This window comes from Moschus berezovskii, chromosome 19 (genome assembly GCF_049115385.1).
Source record: "Moschus berezovskii isolate FMDL1 chromosome 19, NW_MosBer_1.0, whole genome shotgun sequence".
NCBI lineage: Eukaryota > Metazoa > Chordata > Mammalia > Artiodactyla > Moschidae > Moschus > Moschus berezovskii.
Genome location: NC_142478.1, coordinates 56563658 through 56585596, shown reverse-complemented (window position 1 = coordinate 56585596; position 21939 = coordinate 56563658). Strand labels below are relative to the sequence as shown.

General features: G+C 43.0%; 1 protein-coding gene and 1 long non-coding RNA gene across 3 annotated transcripts in view; one reads left to right on the top strand and one right to left on the bottom strand.

Annotated features, from left to right (window-relative positions):
• Nucleotides 1–21939, top strand: part of CFAP251 (cilia and flagella associated protein 251) — a 77301-nt gene that overhangs the window by 22525 nt on the left and 32837 nt on the right. For both annotated transcript variants that reach the window (XR_016035339.1, XM_055404820.2), the window contains exons 8-15: nucleotides 3750–3827; nucleotides 5206–5256; nucleotides 8617–8831; nucleotides 11412–11606; nucleotides 12732–12982; nucleotides 13529–13680; nucleotides 14774–14947; nucleotides 16362–16546. Coding sequence is in view for 1 of the 2 variants with exons in the window: in XM_055404820.2 (XP_055260795.2) it covers nucleotides 3750–3827; nucleotides 5206–5256; nucleotides 8617–8831; nucleotides 11412–11606; nucleotides 12732–12982; nucleotides 13529–13680; nucleotides 14774–14947; nucleotides 16362–16546 (1301 nt within the window). In the remaining variant the exon portion in view is untranslated. The remainder of the gene's footprint in view (nucleotides 1–3749; nucleotides 3828–5205; nucleotides 5257–8616; nucleotides 8832–11411; nucleotides 11607–12731; nucleotides 12983–13528; nucleotides 13681–14773; nucleotides 14948–16361; nucleotides 16547–21939) is intronic.
• LOC148774876 (uncharacterized) overlaps nucleotides 17587–21939 on the bottom strand; it is a 42062-nt gene continuing 37709 nt past the window's right edge. Inside the window, exons 2-3 of the long non-coding RNA XR_016035340.1 lie at nucleotides 18009–18149; nucleotides 17587–17921 (exon numbers count right to left, since the gene is read on the bottom strand). This is a non-coding gene — a long non-coding RNA (uncharacterized LOC148774876). The remainder of the gene's footprint in view (nucleotides 17922–18008; nucleotides 18150–21939) is intronic.

The following is a 21939-nucleotide window of genomic DNA, read 5'->3' as shown; positions in this document are numbered from 1 at the left end:
CTAAGTTGCTTCAGTCATGTCCGACTCTTTGCAGCCCCATGGGATGTAGCCTGCCAGGCTCCTCTGTCCATGGGATTCTCTAGGCAAGAATACTGGAGTGGGTTGCCATGCCCTCCTCCAGGGGATCTTCCTGACCCAGGGATCGAACCAGTGTCTCCTGCATTGTAGGTGATCCTTTACCCACTGAGTCACTTGGGAAGTCCTGTAAATCTGCCACACACCTTCAACCTCATCATCTTCTCTTTTCCCCTCTGACTGCAGAGAAGGGCCAGTGCACTGGTTCCTGGCTGCCTGAGGACCTTCTGCAGCTCTCACCTCTCCCTCTGCTACACATAAGTATGCTTTAGGACCACTGATCCTGAGAGAATGCTCTGACCCCACATCTCCTTCCAGCTGCGCCCCCTGCTCCTCTTTACAGGGAAACGTCTCAGAAGTGCCGTCCACACTTGCTTTCTCTACTTCCTCGTCTCATTTCCTTTTTATTTTTTGCAGGAAATATTTGACCTCTTTGTGTTTTGTTGCTAAATAAGGCATACATGCAAAATGTGTACATTTTAGAGAAGAAAATAAAATGTACCTGTGTGCTCATCACAGGATCATGGAATAGAACATTACCTTAACCCTAGAGGCCCCCTGTGTTCCCCTTCCTGATCTCATCCTCAGTCTTGCTCCCTGAAGTTAACCATTATCCCAAATTTTGTATTATTCATGCCTGTGGCTTGCTTTATATCTTTCTCAGTGACCTATGTATCTCTCAATACTATCTGTTTTCATTTTACCCGTTTTTGACCTTTCTATATTTGTGATTGGGTCTTCCCTGGTGGCTCAGTGGTAAAGAATCCACCTGCCATTGCAGGAGCTGCAGGAGCCATGGGTTCAATACCTGGGGTCAGGAAGATCCCCTGGAGTAGGAAATGGCAACCTGCTCCATATTCTTGCCTGGAGAATCCCATGGATAGAGGAGCCTGGCAGGCTACAGTCCATGGGGCTGCAAAGAATCAGACATGATGGAAATGACCAAGCATGCACGTGTTTGGAATCAGAGTAATTGTTTGATCTGCTCAGCATTGTTTCTGAGAATCGCCCATGTCGATCCTTGAGCTATAATTCCTATTCACCTGCACTGCTGTTTTGCTTTTTGCTCTTTGAGTGTTGCAGGACTTATTTATCCATCCTCTGTGGATGGACATTTCCCTCTTCCCATCTGTCCTCCACACACCCACCGCTCTAACAGAACTGTGCTGCTCACGGTCACTGGTATCCCCAGTCAAATGGACATTGTCTTTTTAAAAATAGCTTCCCAGTGAGTCTCCCAATTTTTAGTTTTTAATTTTTATAGATTTTATTTTTTAAAATGACAAAAATTTTTTTTGGCTATACTGGATCTTTGTTGCTGCTTATGGGCTTTGTCTGGTTGTGAGCAGGGACTCCTCTCTAGTTGTGGTGCGAGAGCTTCTCTTTGAGGTGGCTTCTCTTATTGCAGAGCACGGACTCTAGGGCTTAGTTGCTCCTTAGCATGTGGAATCTTCCCGGACCAGGGATTGAACCCGTGACCCCTGCATTGACAGGTAGATTCTTAACTACTGGACCATCAGGGAAGTCCCATAACTGTCAGTCTTACTGCTAAATTTTTTTGAAAGTTATGTGTCTCTTTTCCCACCTCTGGCTGCTTTTAAGATTTTCTCTTGGTTTTCAGCAGTTTTTCGATGGATGGTCTATCTATGTGTGTATGGACATGTTGGTTTGTTTTTTTTTTAAAAAAAACTTTATCCTTTGGGTTTTTTGAACTTGAGATGCCCTGTTTCCTCAGTTTTGGAAAACTCTGGCCATTGTCTCTTCAAACATTATTTCTGCCACATTCTTTCTTTCCTCTCCTTCTGGGATTCCAGTAAGTTAGACCTTTTCAGCTTGTCCCATAGGTCTTTTATTCTCTTTTCTGTTCTTCTGTGTCTCTATGCTTCATTCTGGATCTTTTCTCCTATAATTTATCTTCCTTTTTTTACTGTTAATTGGGCTTCCCTGGTAGGTCTTTTTCTACTAACGAATTGCTATATTTAATTTTCTGTTAAACCATATTTTGAGTTTTTAAAGCTATTTTTTTTTTTCAGATCTAGAAGTTACATTTGATTCTTTTTGAAAATAGAGTTATCTGGTGGCTAATCATCAGGGAAATGCCAATCAAAATCACAATGAGCTATTTCCTCACACATATCAGAATGGCTATCATCAAAAAGGCCACATATAGCAAATATTGGTGAGGGTGTGGAGCAAAGGGAACCCTTGTACACCTGGGAATGTAAATTGGTGCAGCCATTGGAAAACAATATAGAGGTTTTTCGAAAAGCTAATAACAGATCTTCCATATGACCCAGAAATTCCACTCCTGGGCATATATCTGAAAAAAATTACTGATTTACAAAGATACACGCACCCCAATGTTCAAAGTAGCATTATTTACAGTTACCAAGAGGTGGAAGCCACCTAAGTGTCCATCAACAGATGAATGGATAAAGAAGATGTGGTAAATGCATTCAGTGGAACACTCAGCCATAAAAATTACCTGGTGTTCTCTTTCTGCAGATCACTCATTTCCCTCCTTTTCAGTCATGTGACTCTTTCATATGCCTGGTTATTTTTCACTGCCTGATGTACTTTAAAAAGAATAGGAATAATTTGAGGCTCAGGATGATAATAAGTTCCTTCAACGAAGACTTAGTTTTGCTTCTTTTGGGCCTTTGGCAAAGCAATCAGCTCCATCTAATCAGAGGTTGAGGTGACTTGAGGCTGATTTTCAGCCTTTGTGAAGCCTCGTCCATGTACTTCCTTTCACCAGGTCTTCACCCCACCCAGACCTTTGTGCTGTCCTGAAATTGATCCTCAGACATTAGCCGTGGTAGCTTACATTCCTGAAGTGATTCCCCAAGCAAGGGGCAAGGAGTCGGTAATGGGGTGGAAGGGCAGGAACGGAACCTAAAAAGCATTTCTTGAACCCATCTCTCAAAGCTGCCTCCTGTGCACCCCTTCCTGTCAGATCGCAGCCACCTGCCTCCTGCACACATACCATTTCAAGACTTGCACTCAAGTGTCCCCAGGGATTCCTCACTTGTTGTGGTTGTCCTGCACTTCAGGTTTCCTTCACTTCTATAGTATCCACAGGGTTGGTTTTTGGGAAGGGAGCCAGGCAACCCATGCTATTCACCATCTTGGCAGGAATTGAAAATCTTTCCAATATTTTGCATTCATTCCAAGTTCCCTTGTGGCCCCGTCAAATTTAGAAATCAGTACACAGCAGCCTTTGTCCAAAAGGACACAGAATAAAGGTTATTGGTGAATACTGGTTTACTTTTGCTTGTTCTGATTTATAGATGATGAATTACAGTAAATAAGACTAAATAAGAAAGGAAACTCATTTGAGTTCATTAATTTTCACACTCAGTATTTCAGTTATATTCCTATTGCTTATAACATGCTATGTTTTTTCTGTTTTATATTCCTACTCAGTTATTTATTTTAATTAAAAATATTATTTAATTTTATTCTATTTTTTGGCCACACCACCTGGCTTGTGGGATCTTAGTTCCTCCATCAGGTATTGAACCCATGCCCCCTGCAGTGTAAGTATGGAGACCTAACCATTGGACCACCAGGGAAGTCCCCAAAATATTATTTATTTTAACATTCAACTTAACCAGAGAGAAACAGAAAATTTTTTATTATAATGTAATATATTTTAATATTTTATATTTCAGAACTACCTAATTTTTAATCCAGCAAATAATAAAGAATTGGTGAGCAATAGTAAAACACAAGCAATATATTATACATGGGTAAGTAGAACTGTTTTTATTTGTTTTAAATATAAGGACAAGTATCTGTTTATTCTTTGAGTACAGATGTTTTGGTAATGTAACAATATAGTATCTACTTAAAAAGCAATAAACATATGAAAGTGTTTTGATTTAATTATAGCATTTATGTTAGTCCCACTGGAAATTAGCATATTAACTCAGAAGCACATAGTTTAAATTCTATTTAATTTTTTAAATTAATGAAATGAACATTTTTTTTGATGTATTTAAGGCCTAAGATATAGGAGTTTTCAAATCTTGGGCCCTTTACCCTTTTTTTAAAAAAAATTATTTATTTTAATTGGAGGCTAATTACTTAACAATATTGTAGTGGTTTTTGCCACACATTGACATGAATCAGTCATGGGTGTACGTACATGTGTCCCCCATCCTGAACCCCTGATTAGCAAACAGATTGGTGATCATGTATACTGACACAGGGCAAAATCATGATATTAAAAAGACATCAAAATGTAAACATAAAATTACCATATGACCCACCAGTTTCCAGATATATACCCAAAAGAATTGAAAACAGGCATTCAAACAGATACTTATATACAGCTGTTCACAGCAACAGCATTATACACAATACCCAAAAGGTAGGAGCAGATGTCCATCAGCTAATGAATGGATACCCAATGTGGTCTATCCATATGTGGAATATAACCTAGTCTTTAAAAGCAATGACGTGCCGACACGTACTGCAACTGTGGATGAACCTTGGGAACATTATGGTGAATGAAAGAAGCCAGACACGAAAAGCCAAATACCATATGACCCCATTCATAGGAAATTTTCAGAATACCTGAATCCATAGAGACGGAAAGAAGAATGGTGGTTGTCAGCGAATGGAGGAGTAGTGGGTGGGGGATGACTGCTTGATGATGGGGCGTTCCTTTTGGGGTGATGGAAGTGTCCTGGAACCAAAGAGAAGAACAGTTGCAAAGCATTGATTATGTACTAAATGCCACTCAGTTGCACACTTTAAAATGGTTAATGGTTAATTTTATGTTATGTGAATTTTCCCTCAATAAAAAATGCAAAACAATTGAATTGCTGATTTACAGTGATAACTCATTACTTCAGGTATTAATGATAGCTTAAAACCTTATAAATGCAGAAGTCAGATCTGCATTAACAACCACTTAAAATCACAGTCATTTGTGGCATTATTTATTTATTTTCTTTCAGAATGTTTTTAGATGTTCCTAGAGACAGCAGGTTCTCCTACCTGTAGAAATTGCAAAGCTCTGACCCTGTTTCGATGCATTTGTTTTGATTTTGCTGTTATGTTGCTTTTCTTTTGGAAATGTCTTTTTTGTGAGTAGTGATTATTTTTTTCTGTGCTTATCAGTGTCCAGAGGGAGGCATACTTGTTCACAGTGCCCCACTTTTAACAGAAAAAGTGAGTATGCCTGTTGTGCTTTTATATGCCTGACTTTGTAGGAAATAAGTATGTGTGTGTCAGCCTAGTCACTTTGGGGTGCTCTGTGTGTGTCTTGATATTGGGAAATAATTTGAAATTTTTACTTAGGTCCTTTGCCATACTGAATGATCAGTTTAAAATAATGGAAGGATTTTTCAAAATAATATAGAATACAAATAAATGGCAAAGAGGTACATGTATGTGTATGGCTTAGTCCCTTAGCTGTTCACCTGAAAGGGCCACAATATTGTTAATTGACTATACCCCAATACAAAATTAAAAGTTTGAAAAAATTATAAATTTATCCTGCAATATTGAAAATAAATGGCAAAGGAAATTTATTACCACAAGCAAATACCCAAGAAAGTGGTGGCTTTTATAATGTATGTGTACCTGTGACAAAGGATGAAAGTTAATTTGGGATGATGTAAGTATGCCTGTTGTGCTTTTATATGCCTGACTTTGTAGGAAATAAGTTTGTGTGTTGGCCATACTTTGCCAGCAAAGGTCCGTCTAGTCAAGGCTATGGTTTTTCCAGTGATCATGTATGGATGTGAGAGTTGGACTGTGAAGAAAGCTGAGCGCTGAAGAATTGATGCTTTTGAACTGTGGTGCTGGAGAAGACTCTTGAGAGTCCCTTGGACTGCAAGGAGATCCAACCAGTCCATTTTAAAGGAGATCAGTCCTGGGTGTTCATTGGAAGGATTGATGCTAAAGCTGAAACTCCAATACTTTGGCCACCTCATGCGAAGAGTTGACTCACTGGAAAAGAGTCTGATGCTGGGAGGGATTGGGGGCAGGAGGAGGAGGGGATGACAGAGGATGAGATGGCTGGTTAGCATCACCGACTCGATGGACGTGAGTTTGAGTGAACTCCAGGAGTTGATGGACAGGGAGGCCTGGCGTGCTGTGATTCATGGGGTCGCAAAGAGTCGGACACGACTGAGTGACTGAACTAACTAACTAAGTAAAGTCATTGGACATGAGTGGATCCCTTTAAGTTGCTTAGTTTTCAGAACAATTAAAAAATGATATGGAGGGACTTACCTGGTGGTCCAGTGGTTAAGAATCCACCTTCCAACGCAGGGGATGTGGGTTTGTTCCCTGGTCACGGAATTAAGATCCCACATGCCTTGGAACAACCAAGCCCACGCACCACAACTGAAGTGAGCCCGTGTGCCATAACTAGAGAAGCCCGCAAGCCGCAACGTAAGATCCTGCATGTCACAACTAAGACCCAATGCAGCCAAAGATAAATTTTAAAAACTGATATTGGGTGTTCAGCTGTTTAAGGTCCAGTAGGAAGGTGGTGAGCCAGGTGTTAGCAGAAACATTTTATCCTGCCTGCTTTCCTTGAGCGATTGCACCAGGGGTAGACCTTGAGCCCTGTCTCCTGCATCAGTTTCTGTTTCTGATACTCATGTAACCTGCTGTCACTGTGCACCTTGTGATGATTTTTCTGTTTCCTTTCTTCTTTTCTGATTCAGTCTATAAAACTTTACTTTTCAAGCAAGCATGCAGAAAGAAAAAATAGAGACAATGGACACAAGGCAAGACGATGATTCTGACTGCAAACTCAGCTTTTTATAACTCGAAGTATCAAAAACTAAATATAGTCGATTCTCATTATTTGCCATAGTTATGTTCTGTAAGGTCTCTGCAGACCTGAATTAGTGGATGCTGAATCATTGCTCCTAGGAGAGTTGTAAGAACAGGTTCCTGCCAGCTTAGGGTCACCATACTTTCGTCAGCTGACAGATCCATGACCTTGTTTTATGTATGTTTCTGTTTAAAGACACCGTATTTAATTTATAACATTAGTTCCTTAATGTTGGACTCAAGGTTGACAGCACCAGGTAGAACTCATGCCTGAATGAGGCTTATCTAACACGAGTGAATTCTCTGGAAGGCTTGTCACAGCCTTCTCGTGCTCAAGAGCACCATATGGTATTTTAATACCATGTTCAGGAGCCAATTTAAATATCAAAATCACCAATAAAAAGTACCCCCCCCCAAAAAAAAAAAGAGCAAGCATCATGGCAGTAAAGACCAGGCTAAGGACATTTGCTTCCTGATAGCTGAAACTAGATAGAGAATTGCTGTGCTTGACCTCATCTGGGAATGTCAAGTTTTTTGCACACACACACATCTGCAAATGATTGTGAAGTGCCACGAGGATTGCTTTGGAGGTTACACATATATTTCAACACATAGGTAAATTCACAAAAATGGAATCCACAAAGAATGAGAATCGGCTGCAGTCTGAAATGATAAAAACACCTCGTATTGAACAGGGCTGCTTTTAGACAGAATGTGCTGTTCGTGCTTCGGAGAAGGCAATGGCAAGCCACTCCAGTACTATTGCCTAGAAAATCCCATGGATGGAGGAGCCTGGTAGGCTGCAGTTCGTGGGGTCGCTGAGGGTCGGACACGACTGAGCGACTTCACTTTCACTTTTCACTTTCCACTTTCACACATTGGAGAAGGAAATGACAACCCACTCCAGTGTTCTTGCCTGGAGAATCCCAGGGACAGGGGAGCCTGGTGGGCTTCCGTCTATGGGGTCACACAGAGTCGGACACGACTGAAGTGACTTAGCAGCAGCAGCAGCAGCTGTTCGTGCTTAACCAGTTGTACTTCTACTGACCTCAAAGAGGTCCACCCTAGGATTTTCTGTGCCTAAGTAGAGAGTCAGACAGCAGGCTTACTGTGTCATATGACAGATCTCTGATTTCCTTCATGTATTCATTCAGTAAACATTCACCAAGGGTTCACTCACTGCTCTGCGTTCTTTCTATACTTCATCTCTAGGACACTGTCAGAGAAAGATGGCCTGGTGCTTTATTCTACGTAGCATACATTTAGTAAGGAATCTTAGGGGCATTTCTGTGTAAAGCACTTACTTTCCACTGATGGGAAGATGATTTATGATCAGAAGAAGACCGGGAGAATTGTTTCATGATTTTTTACAGCTGGAGCATGCTTTTGTTCATGACAGACATTAGTTTCCTTATCAGTCTCTGAAAACTCTGAAAGAGAAGTTGTGCAGGTATAAACAATGATTAACCACTCTTTCTTTTGCTTTAAGCAAACCATTTAATTAAGCCTGTATGTAACCCTTCACTTGCTCTTGGCAAACCCTCAAAGGTTCAGAACTGCCTGGATCATGGTAATCCTCAGGGAAGTGTTTTTTAAGTGATTTTTTTTTTTTACTTTATTTTTTTCCTACTATATTTAGGTGAAACATTATAAAACATTGTGCTGATAAATGTTTTGTTTTATATTTACCATCAACTGTAACTTGTACATATAACCTGTAACCTGTCTTTTGAAATACAGACATTCAACAAGCTCGTGGGAAAATTTAGCCAGTCTGTCTTTCATTTGAATTTAACCCAAATACTGTCCGCGACGATGGAAGGGAAGCTGGTTGTCTGGGACATTTACTGCCCACCGCCATCTGCCTCCTCCTCCATGGGCTTTCCCCATATCAAACCTTGCAAACTGGTTCATTTGCAGAAGGAGGGTATCACTGTGCTCACTACAGTTGACAGGTAATTAGTGAATGAAAAAGTAGCTGTAGATGACTATAAACTTATCTAAAAACCCTTTTGGAGGTAGATACATATTTTGTATATGCAAAGATTGTTTCTGGGGAGAACCAATTTAACTGGGAACATTGACTGCCTCTGAGGAAAAGAACTGAGAACCAAGATTAAGGACAGGGGCGGATTTACTTCTTTTTATAGTCTCATTTGTACTAATTGGGTTGCTTTTATTAAAAAAAAAAAACTGCATGGGCATGCATTACTTTTAAACCCAACACTTTTGAGTTGGTGAAACAAAAAGTAACTGTTTTTTTTTCTTCTGCCCTAATTAGATTTATTTTGCACCCTAAACTTTACATTCTTTCAATGGAAGAAAATGGCATAAAGAGCTTTTTTTTTTCTGATGACAGAATAACAATTGCTAATCATGAAAAGATGAAATACAACAAAACTTTATAGAGTTCCTTAACTCTTTGATTTTGAGGGGCTGTGGGGATCCACAACTAATCTCAGCCTTATGCCTTAGCCTCAGACATAAAGGGGTTCACATGCCAAATACATTCCATCCTTGTTGAGTGACCTGGGACAAGGGACTTAAATGTGCCAAACCTCCATTCTTCTATCTGTAAAGTGGGTACCATAACACTGTCCCTCTCTGAGTGATTTTGTGAGGATGGCTTGCTGGATCTTAGTTTCCTGACCAGGGACTGGACCCGTGTCTCCTGCAGTGGAAGCACTGAGCTACGAGGGAACGTCCCAAGGATTGTAAAACTCTTAGCACGCTCTCTGGCACAGGGGAGCTCTAGGTACAACAGCCCTTGTCAGGGTGCTAGGGAAGTTCCCCAAAGTGCTGGAGACAGTTGCCTCATGATGAGGACCCTGCCCACATGATGGGAGTCACTGTGCCCTCTGCTCTCCAAAGGCCTGTTGCTCTCCTTCCCCTTTCTTTAATATAGGGTCTATATTAAAGGTCTTCCCTTTTCTTTAATAACAGTGAGGCCCTGGTGTGGATTACAAAGAGAAATGCAAATCGTCATCTTCACCCAGTTGGTGGGAAAAGATAGCAGTAGAATCACAGTTGATGAAGCCGTCAACTTTAATCACTGGGGGATAGGACCCAGGGAAGATCATGCCTGGGTTCCCCTCTCTCCATGCTAAGTAAAACACAGCCAGGGGACTTCCCCTGCAGTCCAGTGGTTAAGACTACACTTCCAAGGGAGAGGGCGAGGGTTCGGTCCCTGGTTGGGGAAGTAAGATCCTGCATGCTGAGTGGTGAAGCCAAAACAACAAAACAAACAAACAAAAAACCCCAGCCAGGACCTGGGAGCCCTTGCAGGAAAAAGTCTTAAAAAACACTGGAGAAAAAAAAAACAAACATTCACCTTGTTTTGCTGTTTCTGTCCAGCAGAGGGCAGTGAACACCGTTCTAGCCAATTACTCTGCCCACTTGCCTTGCTTATTAATCAGAAACCTCATTTAATCGCTTTTCATATATATATATATATATATATATATATATATGAGATAATTCATCCCCCACCTCCCCCCGTGATGATAATTATGTCAGAGGCTTAAAAAAACAAGCTCATTGGGATGGCTCTGAGGAAATAAAAACCATTCTGTCACGCAGCACTGCCTTTGGCTGTGATGACTGGACAGGGTTTTACGATCCCTCTCACAGCAGTTGTCTCCCTGTGTCCCACTGCCAGCCTGAGTGACTTCAGAGGGATGGTAGCCAGACTTTGTTGTCATCTATAGTCTGTGGTGGAGAATGGAAATCACTGCCCAGTGCTGTTGCACAGGACTGACCTTGGAGGGCAGGGCAGAGGAAAGCAGAGAGCATGGACTTTGTGTTCCATACACCTGGACCCCTGCATAGTCTAGCCATGTGGCCCTGATAGGGTTGCCAGGTTTAAGTTTGTCCCGGGACTTCCCTGGTGGTCCAGTGGCTAAGACTCCGATCTCCCAATGCTGGGGGGTCTGGGTTCAGTCCCTGATCAGGAAACTAGATCCCACATTGCACAATGAAGGATTTGAACGTGGAATTCAAGATCCCTCATGCTGCAACTAAGACCTGATGCAGAAAAAAAAAAAATTATATATATATATATATATATATGTCCCAAATACTGCATGAGGCAATTGCATTTGGGAGCATACACTATTTGGGACATACTTATCCTAGAAATTTACTCATGGTTCATTACTCTGGCAATCCAAGGCCTTAAACTTTAGTTTCCCAAACGTGAACTGGGAATGACAGTAAAATCAGCCACATGGAGCCATATTCAGTGAAAGTTCTTACAATGCCCGGAGTCCAGAGGCTGGCATATGTGTTCAATAGATGATACTCAGTATCATTATTTAACCTACAATGCAGGAGACCTGGCTTCGATCCCTGGGTCAGGAAGATCCCCTGGAGAAGGAAATGGCAACCCACTCCAGTATTCTTGCCTGGGAAATCCCATGGACAGAGGAGCCTGGCGGGCTACAGTCCATGGGATCACAAAGAGGTGGACACATCTTAGCGACTAAACCACCACCACCACCATTATTTAACAAACTGACTTTATCCTCTGTTTTCAGCTATATTGTTACAGGCGACATTCGGGGCAACATCAAGTTCTATGATCACACCCTCTCCATTGTGAACTGGTACAGCCACTTCAAACTCAGCTCCATAAGATTCCTGTCCTTTTCAAAGACCCCAGCAGCCCCTCCGACCGAAAATACAAACTATCCTCCAGACTGCACTCTAAAAGGTGACCCTTTTGTTGTAAGGTGAGTTGTTAACTGTTGTTGTTGTTCAGTCACTAAGTGTCCGACTCTTTGCGACCCCATGGACCACAGGCAGCGTGCCAGGCTTCCCTGTCCTTCACTATCTTTTGGAGTTTGCTCAGACTCATGAGTCGGTGATGCCATCCAGCCATCTCATCCTGTGTCGTCCCCTTCTCCTCCTGCCCTTAGTCTTTCCCAGCATCAGGGTCTTTTCTGGTGAGTCGGCTCTTCACATCAGGTGGCCAAAGTATTGGTGCTTCAGCTTCAGTATCAGTTTTTCCAATGAATATTCAGAGTTGATTTATTTTAGGATTGACTGGTTTGATCTCCTTGGGACTCTCAAGAGTCTCCTCTAGCACACAGTTCGAAAGCATCATTTCTTCAGCGCTCAGTTGAAGTTGATCATGAACCTCATCATTGGAACAGTCAAAAAGCTGTGTCTTCTTTTAGTTTGTGTACCGTGGTATCTTCTTCCTGTTCCTGGGATGTGAAATACAGGGAACCTGGCCTTTCTAGTTAGACCTTTCCCTGGGTCAGAGATGGATCTCCTTGGCTGATTACGAACACTATTTAATCTTTTTTTTTTTTTTTCCTAAGTGAAACATCATTCTCCTTTTAAGAAGGTTTAGTGATAGGAAGCTGGAAATGGCTCTGATCTCAGTTAACTCTGGAGTCCTTTGTTGTAGGTTGGTCTCCTTTCTCTGAGCTGAGTTTGTCCTGGCTCTGTGGTTAAAGGGATTTGATAGTGAATAGCCATAACATTTCGAGACAGAATTATCTGGGAGCCTGCTTAATCACCCTTGCCGTATCTGCAGGCACATCTGCATGTGTGCACCCAGCACCATATTTGCATACACAAATGAATATTTGCATGTGCAGATTAGCTAATTGTACAACTGACTGTCCATCTGCATACTTAATGACTCAATTTACATGTAGAAATGTGGGCTTTTTCACTTGCAAATGGAGGCTGTTGGGTTTTGGTGGCGTATTTTTGGAGATGCTGGGTTAATAATGTCACTAAATTACAGACGACAGAGGCGTTTCGTGTGCAATTAGAAGCAGAATTGCTGGCGTGCCCTGTTCCCTGCAAGCGCTGTTACGGGTTGGTCTCTCCTTGGCAAACAGGAATTTTATCATCGGAACATCAGATGCGTCAGTGTACCACTTGACAGTAGATGGGACTAAACTCGAGAAGTTATTTGTCGAGCCCAGGGATGCCATTTGTGCCATCTCCTGCCACCCATACCTGCCCCTCATCGCCATCGGAAGTTTCTGCGGGATGATCAAAGTGTGGGATTATGAACAGAAAAAATACCTCTTCAGCAGGGTCTTTGAGAAGGGGCTTGGAGTTCAGAGTCTGACCTACAACCCTGAAGGTATTTTCATCTTATCCATCTGTCTTAGGTTCTAAACCAAAACAGACCCAAATGGCTGTGCCTTCAGCTGTAACAGCTCCAGGAAGGTGACCTTGACCCACTCCCGGCACCAGGCCAGATGGGATGCCTGGTCCCCCTGGATGCTGCAGAACTCTGTACCACCTGGTCTCATCCCATGGTGCCATGTTTTCCAGTTTAATTCTTTCTCTCAGGACCTTGTCTGTCCTGTTCATTGCTGTTTCCTTGGCACCTAGGACAAGGCTCGGCACAGAGTTGATATTTCTTGAGTCAATGTAGTCCTTTACTTTCTTTCTTTTTAAAAAAAATTGTATTTATTTATTTAGCTGTGTGGTTCTTAGTTTCAGCATGCAGAATCTTTAGTTGTGGCATGTGAACTCTTAGCTGCAGCACATGGTATCTAGTTCCCTAACCAGAGATTGAACCCAGGCCCCCTGCACTGGGAACTCAGAGTCTTAGCCCCTGGGCCCACAGGAAAGTACCAGTGAAAGTGTTTTTCTATCCTTGTTCTCCAACTTGTGATTTCAGGAGCTCTGCTTGGAGCTGGCTTCACAGAGGGGACAGTTTACATTCTTGATGCAATGTCCTTAGAAAGTGCAATCTCAGAGCCTTTCAGATACTCCAGAAGCAGCGTGACTCACATCAGCTTCTCCCATGACTCCCAGTACATGGCTACCGCTGTGAGTATGGTGACTGAGTGCGGTCCAGTGGCTCCGCAACCTCCTTTAAAGCCGCACGAGGGAGGAGCTGGGACGTGCAGGGGGGAGGGGAGGGATGGGGAGCGGGGGCGATGAAAATGCTCTAAAACTGTGATGATGGACGCACAGCTCTGTGAATATACTAAAGTCCATTGGATTGTACATTTCTGGTGGGTGAATTGTGTGTGGTGTGAATTATATCTCAATAAAGCTGTTATAAAAAGAGAAGGGGATGGGGGAAGTGGGGCAGTGGTGGGTGGGGGCACTTCTGCCTGCGAACAGGACAAGCCGGGGCGTCAGAACTCCCTGCTCGGGACTCTGCCACTCCGACAGCTCGTGTTGGTTTGTTAGTTTTTTGGAACCCTCTCTCTGCACCCTGGCTTTCATCTTTCCCTTTGATTTCTGACAAGATGACATTCTCATTTATCTCAAGGCAAAGTCTTCCACCGAGCATTTTGGATTCTGTTCCTTCCCTCTGTGAATAGGGCTGTTAATCTCAGTAAAGTTTTTTTGGGATTCCCGACCTCTCCCTTCCCCCCACTTCTCCTGGGAGAGGGAGTGGGGATGCAGGGAAGTAGCTGCTGACACCCTTGACTCCCACTCGCTTCCCATCAGCACAGCGACTCAGGTGTCCCGTGTCCCTTCAGGCTGTTCCCGCCTGCTCTCCGTTTAGCTCTCAGCCATCATGTATGTATTTTTTAATCATACCTTTTAAAATTCTGTGTAGCTGGATAAAGAGAAGGGAGGACAAAGGCAGAAAGGGTAGGGATTTCAGTTTCCAACAGAGAATGACACGGGGACCAGCAAGGACAGTGAGACCATAATGTTAGACAAATACCATCTCTGCCCACCTCACCACCCCCCTCCCCGCCCCACTGCCTGCCACTACCTACTTTGAACTCTGATTTTTCTCATCTACAAAAATGGGTATTATTTTACCACTTGTTCCAATAGACAGAGGTTTTCTTTTTGGATAAAATACTCTAAAAGGAAAGTTAGCTTGAAAAACACAGTGATAACTCTTAACTGACAAAATCGAAAACGGAGTAAGTCCGGCTCTTTCCCTCATACTCAGGATGTCAGTTTCACTGTGGCTGTTTATGTGGTGAGAGTCAGACACAGACGAAGGGTCTGGGAATACTTGGCAAGGCTGCGCTCTCACCGCAAGAGCATTCGAAGTGTCCTGTTCGGGGTTCATCTGGACAGCAACGAGCCCCGACTGCTGAGCCTCGGCACAGACAGACTCCTGGTGAGCTCCTTTGCTTTCCTTTGCCTGGTGCTCAGGGCCGTGTCTCATTCTTGTTATTTCCCTGGAGTCTGGCACAGAACCAGTATGTGTGTGTGTTGGAGAAGATGAATATATGGGACTTCCCTGCTGGTCCAGTGGCTAAGACTCCACGTTCCTAATGCCCAGGTTTGATCCATGGTCAGGGAACTGGATCCCACATGCCGCAACTCAGAGTTTGAGTTGGCAGGTGAAGATCTTGTGTGCGGCAATTGAGACCCGGCACAGCCAAATGAATAAATTAAATAAATAAATGTCTTTTTAAAAAGAAAATGAATGTATGACGAAGTAGCAAAAACCATTCTGAGCTGGCACTTGGCTTTCATGCAGCTCTGACACCACACAGGGACTCGTGTCCTGAGTGAGGAGGGCCCTGGGAAATGGCGTGTTGGTGGAGCGGAGGTGGTCCTCCCCACAGCATGGACAGCTCAGCCACCTTTGCCTCTCAGTGGGCATTTGGAAGCCAACACTCACAATTCCTGTGTCTCAGGGTCAGGACCAGGCTGTTACCTCCATGTGACAACGCAGAGAGGATCAAGAAGGAAAGGCAGTGACAGTGGCAGACGTGATTGAGCCCAAAGGGTTCAAAATCAATTGATTTTTCTGTGCATCCATCTTAACTTCCTTCCTTTCCTCCCCTTCCTTTATTCTATCCATTCTTTGTAACAAATATATTTGAAATTTTATTTATGTATTTGACTGCGCCAGGTCTTAATTGCAGCACGTGAGATCTTCAGTCTTCATTGTGGCATGTGGGATCTAGTCCCACAACCAGAGATGAAACCCGGGACCCCTTCATTAGGACTTCAGAGTCTTAGCCAGAGGACCACCAGCGACGTCCCTATTCTGTCCATTCTTCCATCCACCCATCATCTATCCATCCTTCCTTCCTTCAATCCATCCTCGTCTGGCCACCAAAACCTACCTCTGGGTGAAATTCAACAGGCTACTAATGTATGACTTTCAAGAGCTGAGGTTTAGCTATGAATTAGTTCCTACTCACAGAAAGTTCCCAAGATAATGCTAAGTGAAGTAGGACAACAAAGTCGTAAGAGTTCAGGTTCTGGAGTTAGTTGGACCTAGATTTGAATTCCTACTCTACCACTCCTTGGCTGTGTGACCTTGGGAAAACCACAGAATCTCTCTGAACATCTGTTTTCTCATCTGCAAAATGGGCATAGCAGGACTGCACCTCTGGGGAGTTGTATTAAATGACATCATCTTGCTCGTAATGGATACTCCATATTGGTGGTTTATTAGGTGTAGAAGTTCAGGCAATTCTCTTAAAGGGCCTGATACTGTCTCCCCCCGGAAGAGGATTGTTGACTGACTTCATTCACCTCAGTCCTCATGTGTGTTCATCTGGGCTTCCCTGTAGATTGAGTATAACCTACTCAAGAGCTACAAAGACCACCTGGCAGTCCTGGACATTCACCAAACCGACCAGGGCAACTATCCCACCTGTATGGTCTGGTACCCGCCACTCACCAAGGAGCTCTTCCTGCTCATTTGCAACAGTGGCTACAAAGTGAAGCTTTTTAATTCTACTACAAAAATGTGCAGGTAAGCCAGGGAGCCTCCCGCAAAATGGTACATAAATCAATTTCTCAGTTGCCAGGTTATTTCAAGTCCCACCTTAAGGACCTGCAAACAACTTGCCTACCATTACAACCCTTCTTACTTTGCAGAGTAGGAAACTGAGGCATAGATAAGGTTAGTTGTCCTTACCCAAGTTCACATGGTTAGAAAGTGCCAGAGGCAGGGACTTCACTGGCAGTCCATTGGTTAAGAATCCTCCTTCCAGTGCAGGGGGTGCAGGTTCAACCCCTGTTCGGGGGACTAAGATCCTACATGCTGTGGGGCAACTAAGCCCGTGCACCGCAACTACTGAGCCCAAACACTCTAGAGCCTGTGTGCCGCGACTGGAGAAGCGCACATGCCACAGCGAGCAGTCCGTGTGCAGCAATGAAGAGCCAGTGTAGCCGAAAATAATTTTAATAGGTAAATAATAAACTGCATTGGTAACATCTAAAAAAATTTTTAAAAGGAAGTGCCAGAGGCAGGATGCAAACCCAGAAACGTTGTTTCTGAGCCCAGAACTTCACAGGGATAAGGTACTCAGAGCTCGGAGATAGAGATTCAACAAAGGAATCAGACCCCGCGGCCCCAGAAAAGCAGCTCATGTGCAGTGGAATCTCCTATTCTTCTTTCCTGGAAAAAAGCGGTTTTACCTGCATACTACCAGCTGATTGATTTTTCTTGTTCTTGGTTCTTAAAGAAGTTATAAGTTCAACTTGATAGCATTCTTTCTTCTCTCGAGCCCACCATATGGACTATAGACCACTCTGTGGACTGGAGCCCTCCAGACTCCTCTGTCCAAGGGATTTTCCAGGCAAGAAGACTGGAATGGGTTGCATTTCCTCCTCTAGGGGATCTTCCTGACCCAGGGATCTCCCGCATTGGCAGGTGGGTTCTTTACCACTCGCGCTACCTGGGAAGCCCCTTTTGTTCTCTCAGTAAGTGTTTACTGAGCCCCTACCTGAGCCAGGTGCTGTTTTAGGTGCTGAAGATGGGAATGAAGACAAAACAATGTTGCTGTCACCATGAGATTTGCATTTTATTGGGGGAAGTGGCGTTCAAGTTAGAGGTTGGGCTGAAGACCCATATTTGAGGTCAGCACACTTGGTGCTTTAAAGCATGAGACAAGAGAAGATTCAGGAGGGGAAGGGTGGATAGAGAAGAGGTTGAAGGATCAAGCCCGGGGTATCCAAAGCTTAGCATCTTAGAGCAGTGGTGCCTCCACCCCGAAATACATCTACACCTGTGGTTGCCCTCATGCGCTGCTAGGCTTGTGAGTCCAGGGTTTGCTCCTCCTGATCAGTGCATGGCCCCTTCGTTGGAGCCCTGCATTCATCATCCCATTTCATCTGCAACAGCCCTGCAAAAGATCGTGCCACTGTGGATCAGACAGGAACAAAACTTGCCCAAGGTCCTGGTCAGGGCAGAACTTGCCCCTTGAACCCACCTGTGACTCTGTCCCCTCTTTGGCATCGCTGGTCTCCGGTGCAGCCCTCACAGAGGTGAGGATGCTGTGGCGACCCCACCTGGGAGGAGGAAATCGGCAAACACCACAGCAGCTGGCCGCATGCTTGAAGAAGACCTTCCTCTGGAAATGTATCTCAGATTAGATAGGTCTTCAAAAGGCCAAGATCACTCAGGGTCTTTTTTTTTTTTTTTTTAATTGCCCTTTTTAGAAGGGCCCATGGGAAAATGACTGAGACATGCCATGTTGTGTGGCAGGGACAGGAGAGAAATACAGCACAATTTTTTTTTAAGCTATTAAAACACTGGTTCCTGGGGCGACTGGAGTGGGCCAGGGCATGTGGTCAGAGGGCTGGGCGTCTCGTGGCCGCGCGAGTCGGGGATCTTCCCAACCCAGGGATCAAACCCATGTCTCCTAAAAAGAAATAAAACACTGGTTCCAAATAGGAAAAGGAGTGCGTCAAGGCTGTGTATTGTCTCCTGCTTATTTAACTTATATGCAGAGTACATCATGAGGAATGCTGGGCTGGAAGAAGCACAAGCTGGAATCAAGACTGCCGGGAGAAATATCAATAACCTCAGATATGCAGATAACACCACCCTTATGGCAGAAAGTGAAGAGGAACTAAAAAGCCTCTTGATGAAAGTGAAAGAGGAGGGTGAAAAAGTTGACTTGAAGCTCAACATTCAGAAAACTAAGATCATGGCATCTGGTCCCATCACTTCATGGAAATAGATGGGGAAGCAGTGGAAACAATGTCAGACTTTATTTTCTTGGGCTCCAAAATCACTGCAGATGGTGATTGCAGCCATGAAATTAAAAGACGCTTACTCCTTGGAAGGAAAGTTATGACCAACCTAGACAGCCTATTAAAAAGCCGAGACATTCCTTTGCCAACAAAGGTCCATCTAGTCAAGGCTATGGTTTTTCCAGTGGTCATGTATGGATGTGAGAGTTGGACTATAAAGAAAGCTGATAGCCGAAGAATTGATGCTTTTGAGCTGTGGTGTTGGAGAAGACTCTTGAGAGTCCCTTGGACTGCAAGGAGATCCAGCCAGTCCATCCTAAAGGAGATCAGTCCTGGGTGTTCATTGGAAGGACTGATGCTAAAGCTGAAACTCCAATACTTTGGCCACCTGATGCGAAGAGCTAACTCCTTTGAAAAGACCCTGATGCTGGGAGGGATTGGGGGCAGGAGGAGAAGGGGATGACAGAGGATGAGATGGCTGGATGGCATCACCAACTCGATGCACCTGAGTTTGGGTGAGCTCTGGGAGTTGGTGATGGACAGGGAGGCCTGGCATGCTGCGATTCATGGGGTCGCAAAGAGTTGGACACGACTGAGTGACTGAACTGAACTGATTAAAACACTGGGAAGGAGACATTTGAAAGAAATATGTAAAAAGGAGTTTTAGGAAGGTTTCAGAATCTTTGTACATCATCTTTAATGGACACAAGGTTTTTGGACCAAAACTATCTCATAGGGACTTCCCTGGCGGTCCAGTGGCTAAGACTCCGTGCTCCCAATGCAGTGGCACAAGTTTGATCCTTAGTCAGGGAACTGGATCCCACATGCTACAACGAAGAGCTTGCGTGCTGTAACTGAAGATTCCCCCATGCCACAATTAAGCACCAGCACAGCCAAATAAATAAACATTAAAAAAAAGAATATCCCATAGATGTGCCCAGTTCTGAGAAGCTCTGAGTTGGCTGAGCAGGTGGCTGGGGGCGGGAGCTGCCCAGACTTGGAGTTCTTCCTCACAGTTAGTAATGGGAACTCAAAGCTGAGCGGTTAGCAGGTTCTGCCATTGAAGATCAATGGGAAATTGGTGTAGAGCATCTTTCTTGTTTTAAAAAATGTTTCCACCTAATGCCTTTATTGTTGCTGTTTTTTTATTCCAGTTTAATTGAGATATAATTGACATATAGCACTATATAAGTTTAAGGTGTACAGCATAATGATTTGACTTACATACATCATGAAGTGCTATTACAGGAAGTTTAGTGAACATCCGTCCTCTCCTATAGCTACATAATTAAAGAAAGAGAAAAACTCCTTGTTATGAGAACTCTTAGGATTTATTCTCTTAACAACTCTCATCTGTAACATGCAGTAGTGTTAACTGTATTTATCATGTTATACAGTACACCCCTGGTGCTTATTTTTCTTACAACTGGAAGCTCGTGGCTTTTGCCTGCCTTCATCCAACTACCCCTCCCCCCAACCCCTGCCTTCTGATAACCACAAATCTGGTCCCTTTTTCTATGAGTTTCCTTGTTTGTTTTCGAAGCATAATTGACCTGTGACACTATATTATTTCTTGTTACACAACGTAGTGATTCTATGCATTTATTCCTATTTCTGTATATTTCAAGATGATCACAACAATCTGTTATCATACAAGGATATTACATAGTTATTGACTATATTCTCTGCATTGTACGTTTCATAAATGGGACTCATTTATTTTGTAACTGGAAGTTTGGACCGCTTTATTTCCCTCTCCTATTTCTTTCCTCCCCCACGACCCTCCTCCCCTCTGGCAACCTCCTGTTTGTCCTCTGTATCCATGACTCTGTTCCTATTTCGTTATATTTGTTCACTTGTTTTGTTTTTCTTAGCTTCCATATATAACTGAACTCATACAGTTTTTACCTTTCTCTGACTTATTTCACTAAGCATAATACCCTTCAGGTCCACCCATGTTATCACAAATGACAAGATTTATATTCCATCAGATATATGCACTACATCTTCTTTATCCATTCATCTATTGACAGACATGTAGGTTTCCTCCTCATCTTAGCTATTGTAAATAATGCTGCAGTGAATATAGGGGTGTGTATATCTTTTCAAATTAATGTTTTCATTTAGAGCCATGAAATCACTTGTTTCTGCCATTGAAGAGCAACTGGAAATTAGTATAAAGCATCTTTCTTAAAAAATAGTTTATTAAAGTAAAATTCACGATGTAAAACCAACCATTGTAAAGTGAACAATTCAGTGGTATTTAGTCCTTTCACCACCTACGTCCATCTAATTCTAAAACATTCTCATCATTCCAAAGTAAAACCCCTGGCATAAAGCATCTTTTAAGCTGTAGGAATAATAAAGCCTCGTAACCACAACTTAATTGGGAAGGAATTGCCTTTTGATGATAAATCCAAAAGAATTTTAAAATGCATTTAAAAATATTTGAAAGAACACGAAGAGGCAGTTCGGAGAAAAAGGCCAATAAACCTATGAGCAGATGCTTACCGGTACATCAAAGATGCAAATGAAAAGAAGACATCATTTTTCACAAATCAGATTAGCAAAGATAAAAATGATCGATAGCGTCAAGTGTTGGCAAAGTCGTAAGACGCTGTAATGGGCTGCTAGTGCCCGGGTTGGGGGGGTGTAGTGTAAATGGGGACAACCTTTTGGGAGAGCAATTTGTTACCCTCTATTAAATTACAGCCTGTCTTCTGACTTCTAGGAATGTAGCCCATAGAAGTACTCGCACAGGATGCCAAGACATAAGTAAAAGGATGTCTTGTTTGGAAATATTTTTAAAAATGGAAACACTCCAAATGTCCATTAATAGGGGATTAGTTAAATGATGGCTTGTCAGTACACTGAAACATGATGCTGCTTTTAGAAAAAGGAAAAAAAAAAAGAAAAAAGAGAAGATAGCTCTCTGCATAGTAACATGGAAATATCTCTAAGACATAAATGAGATAAAGTAAATTGCCAAAGAAGCATGAATATATTTTCATATAAAATTATATTTATATAACATATATTTTCATCTAAAATTGTAATTAGGTGGGCTAGAATATATATAAAGTTGTATACAGCAAATTATTACCCATAATTATCTTGGGATAAAGGGTATAGCCATGTAGAGAGTTACGGGTAGATTTTTCTACT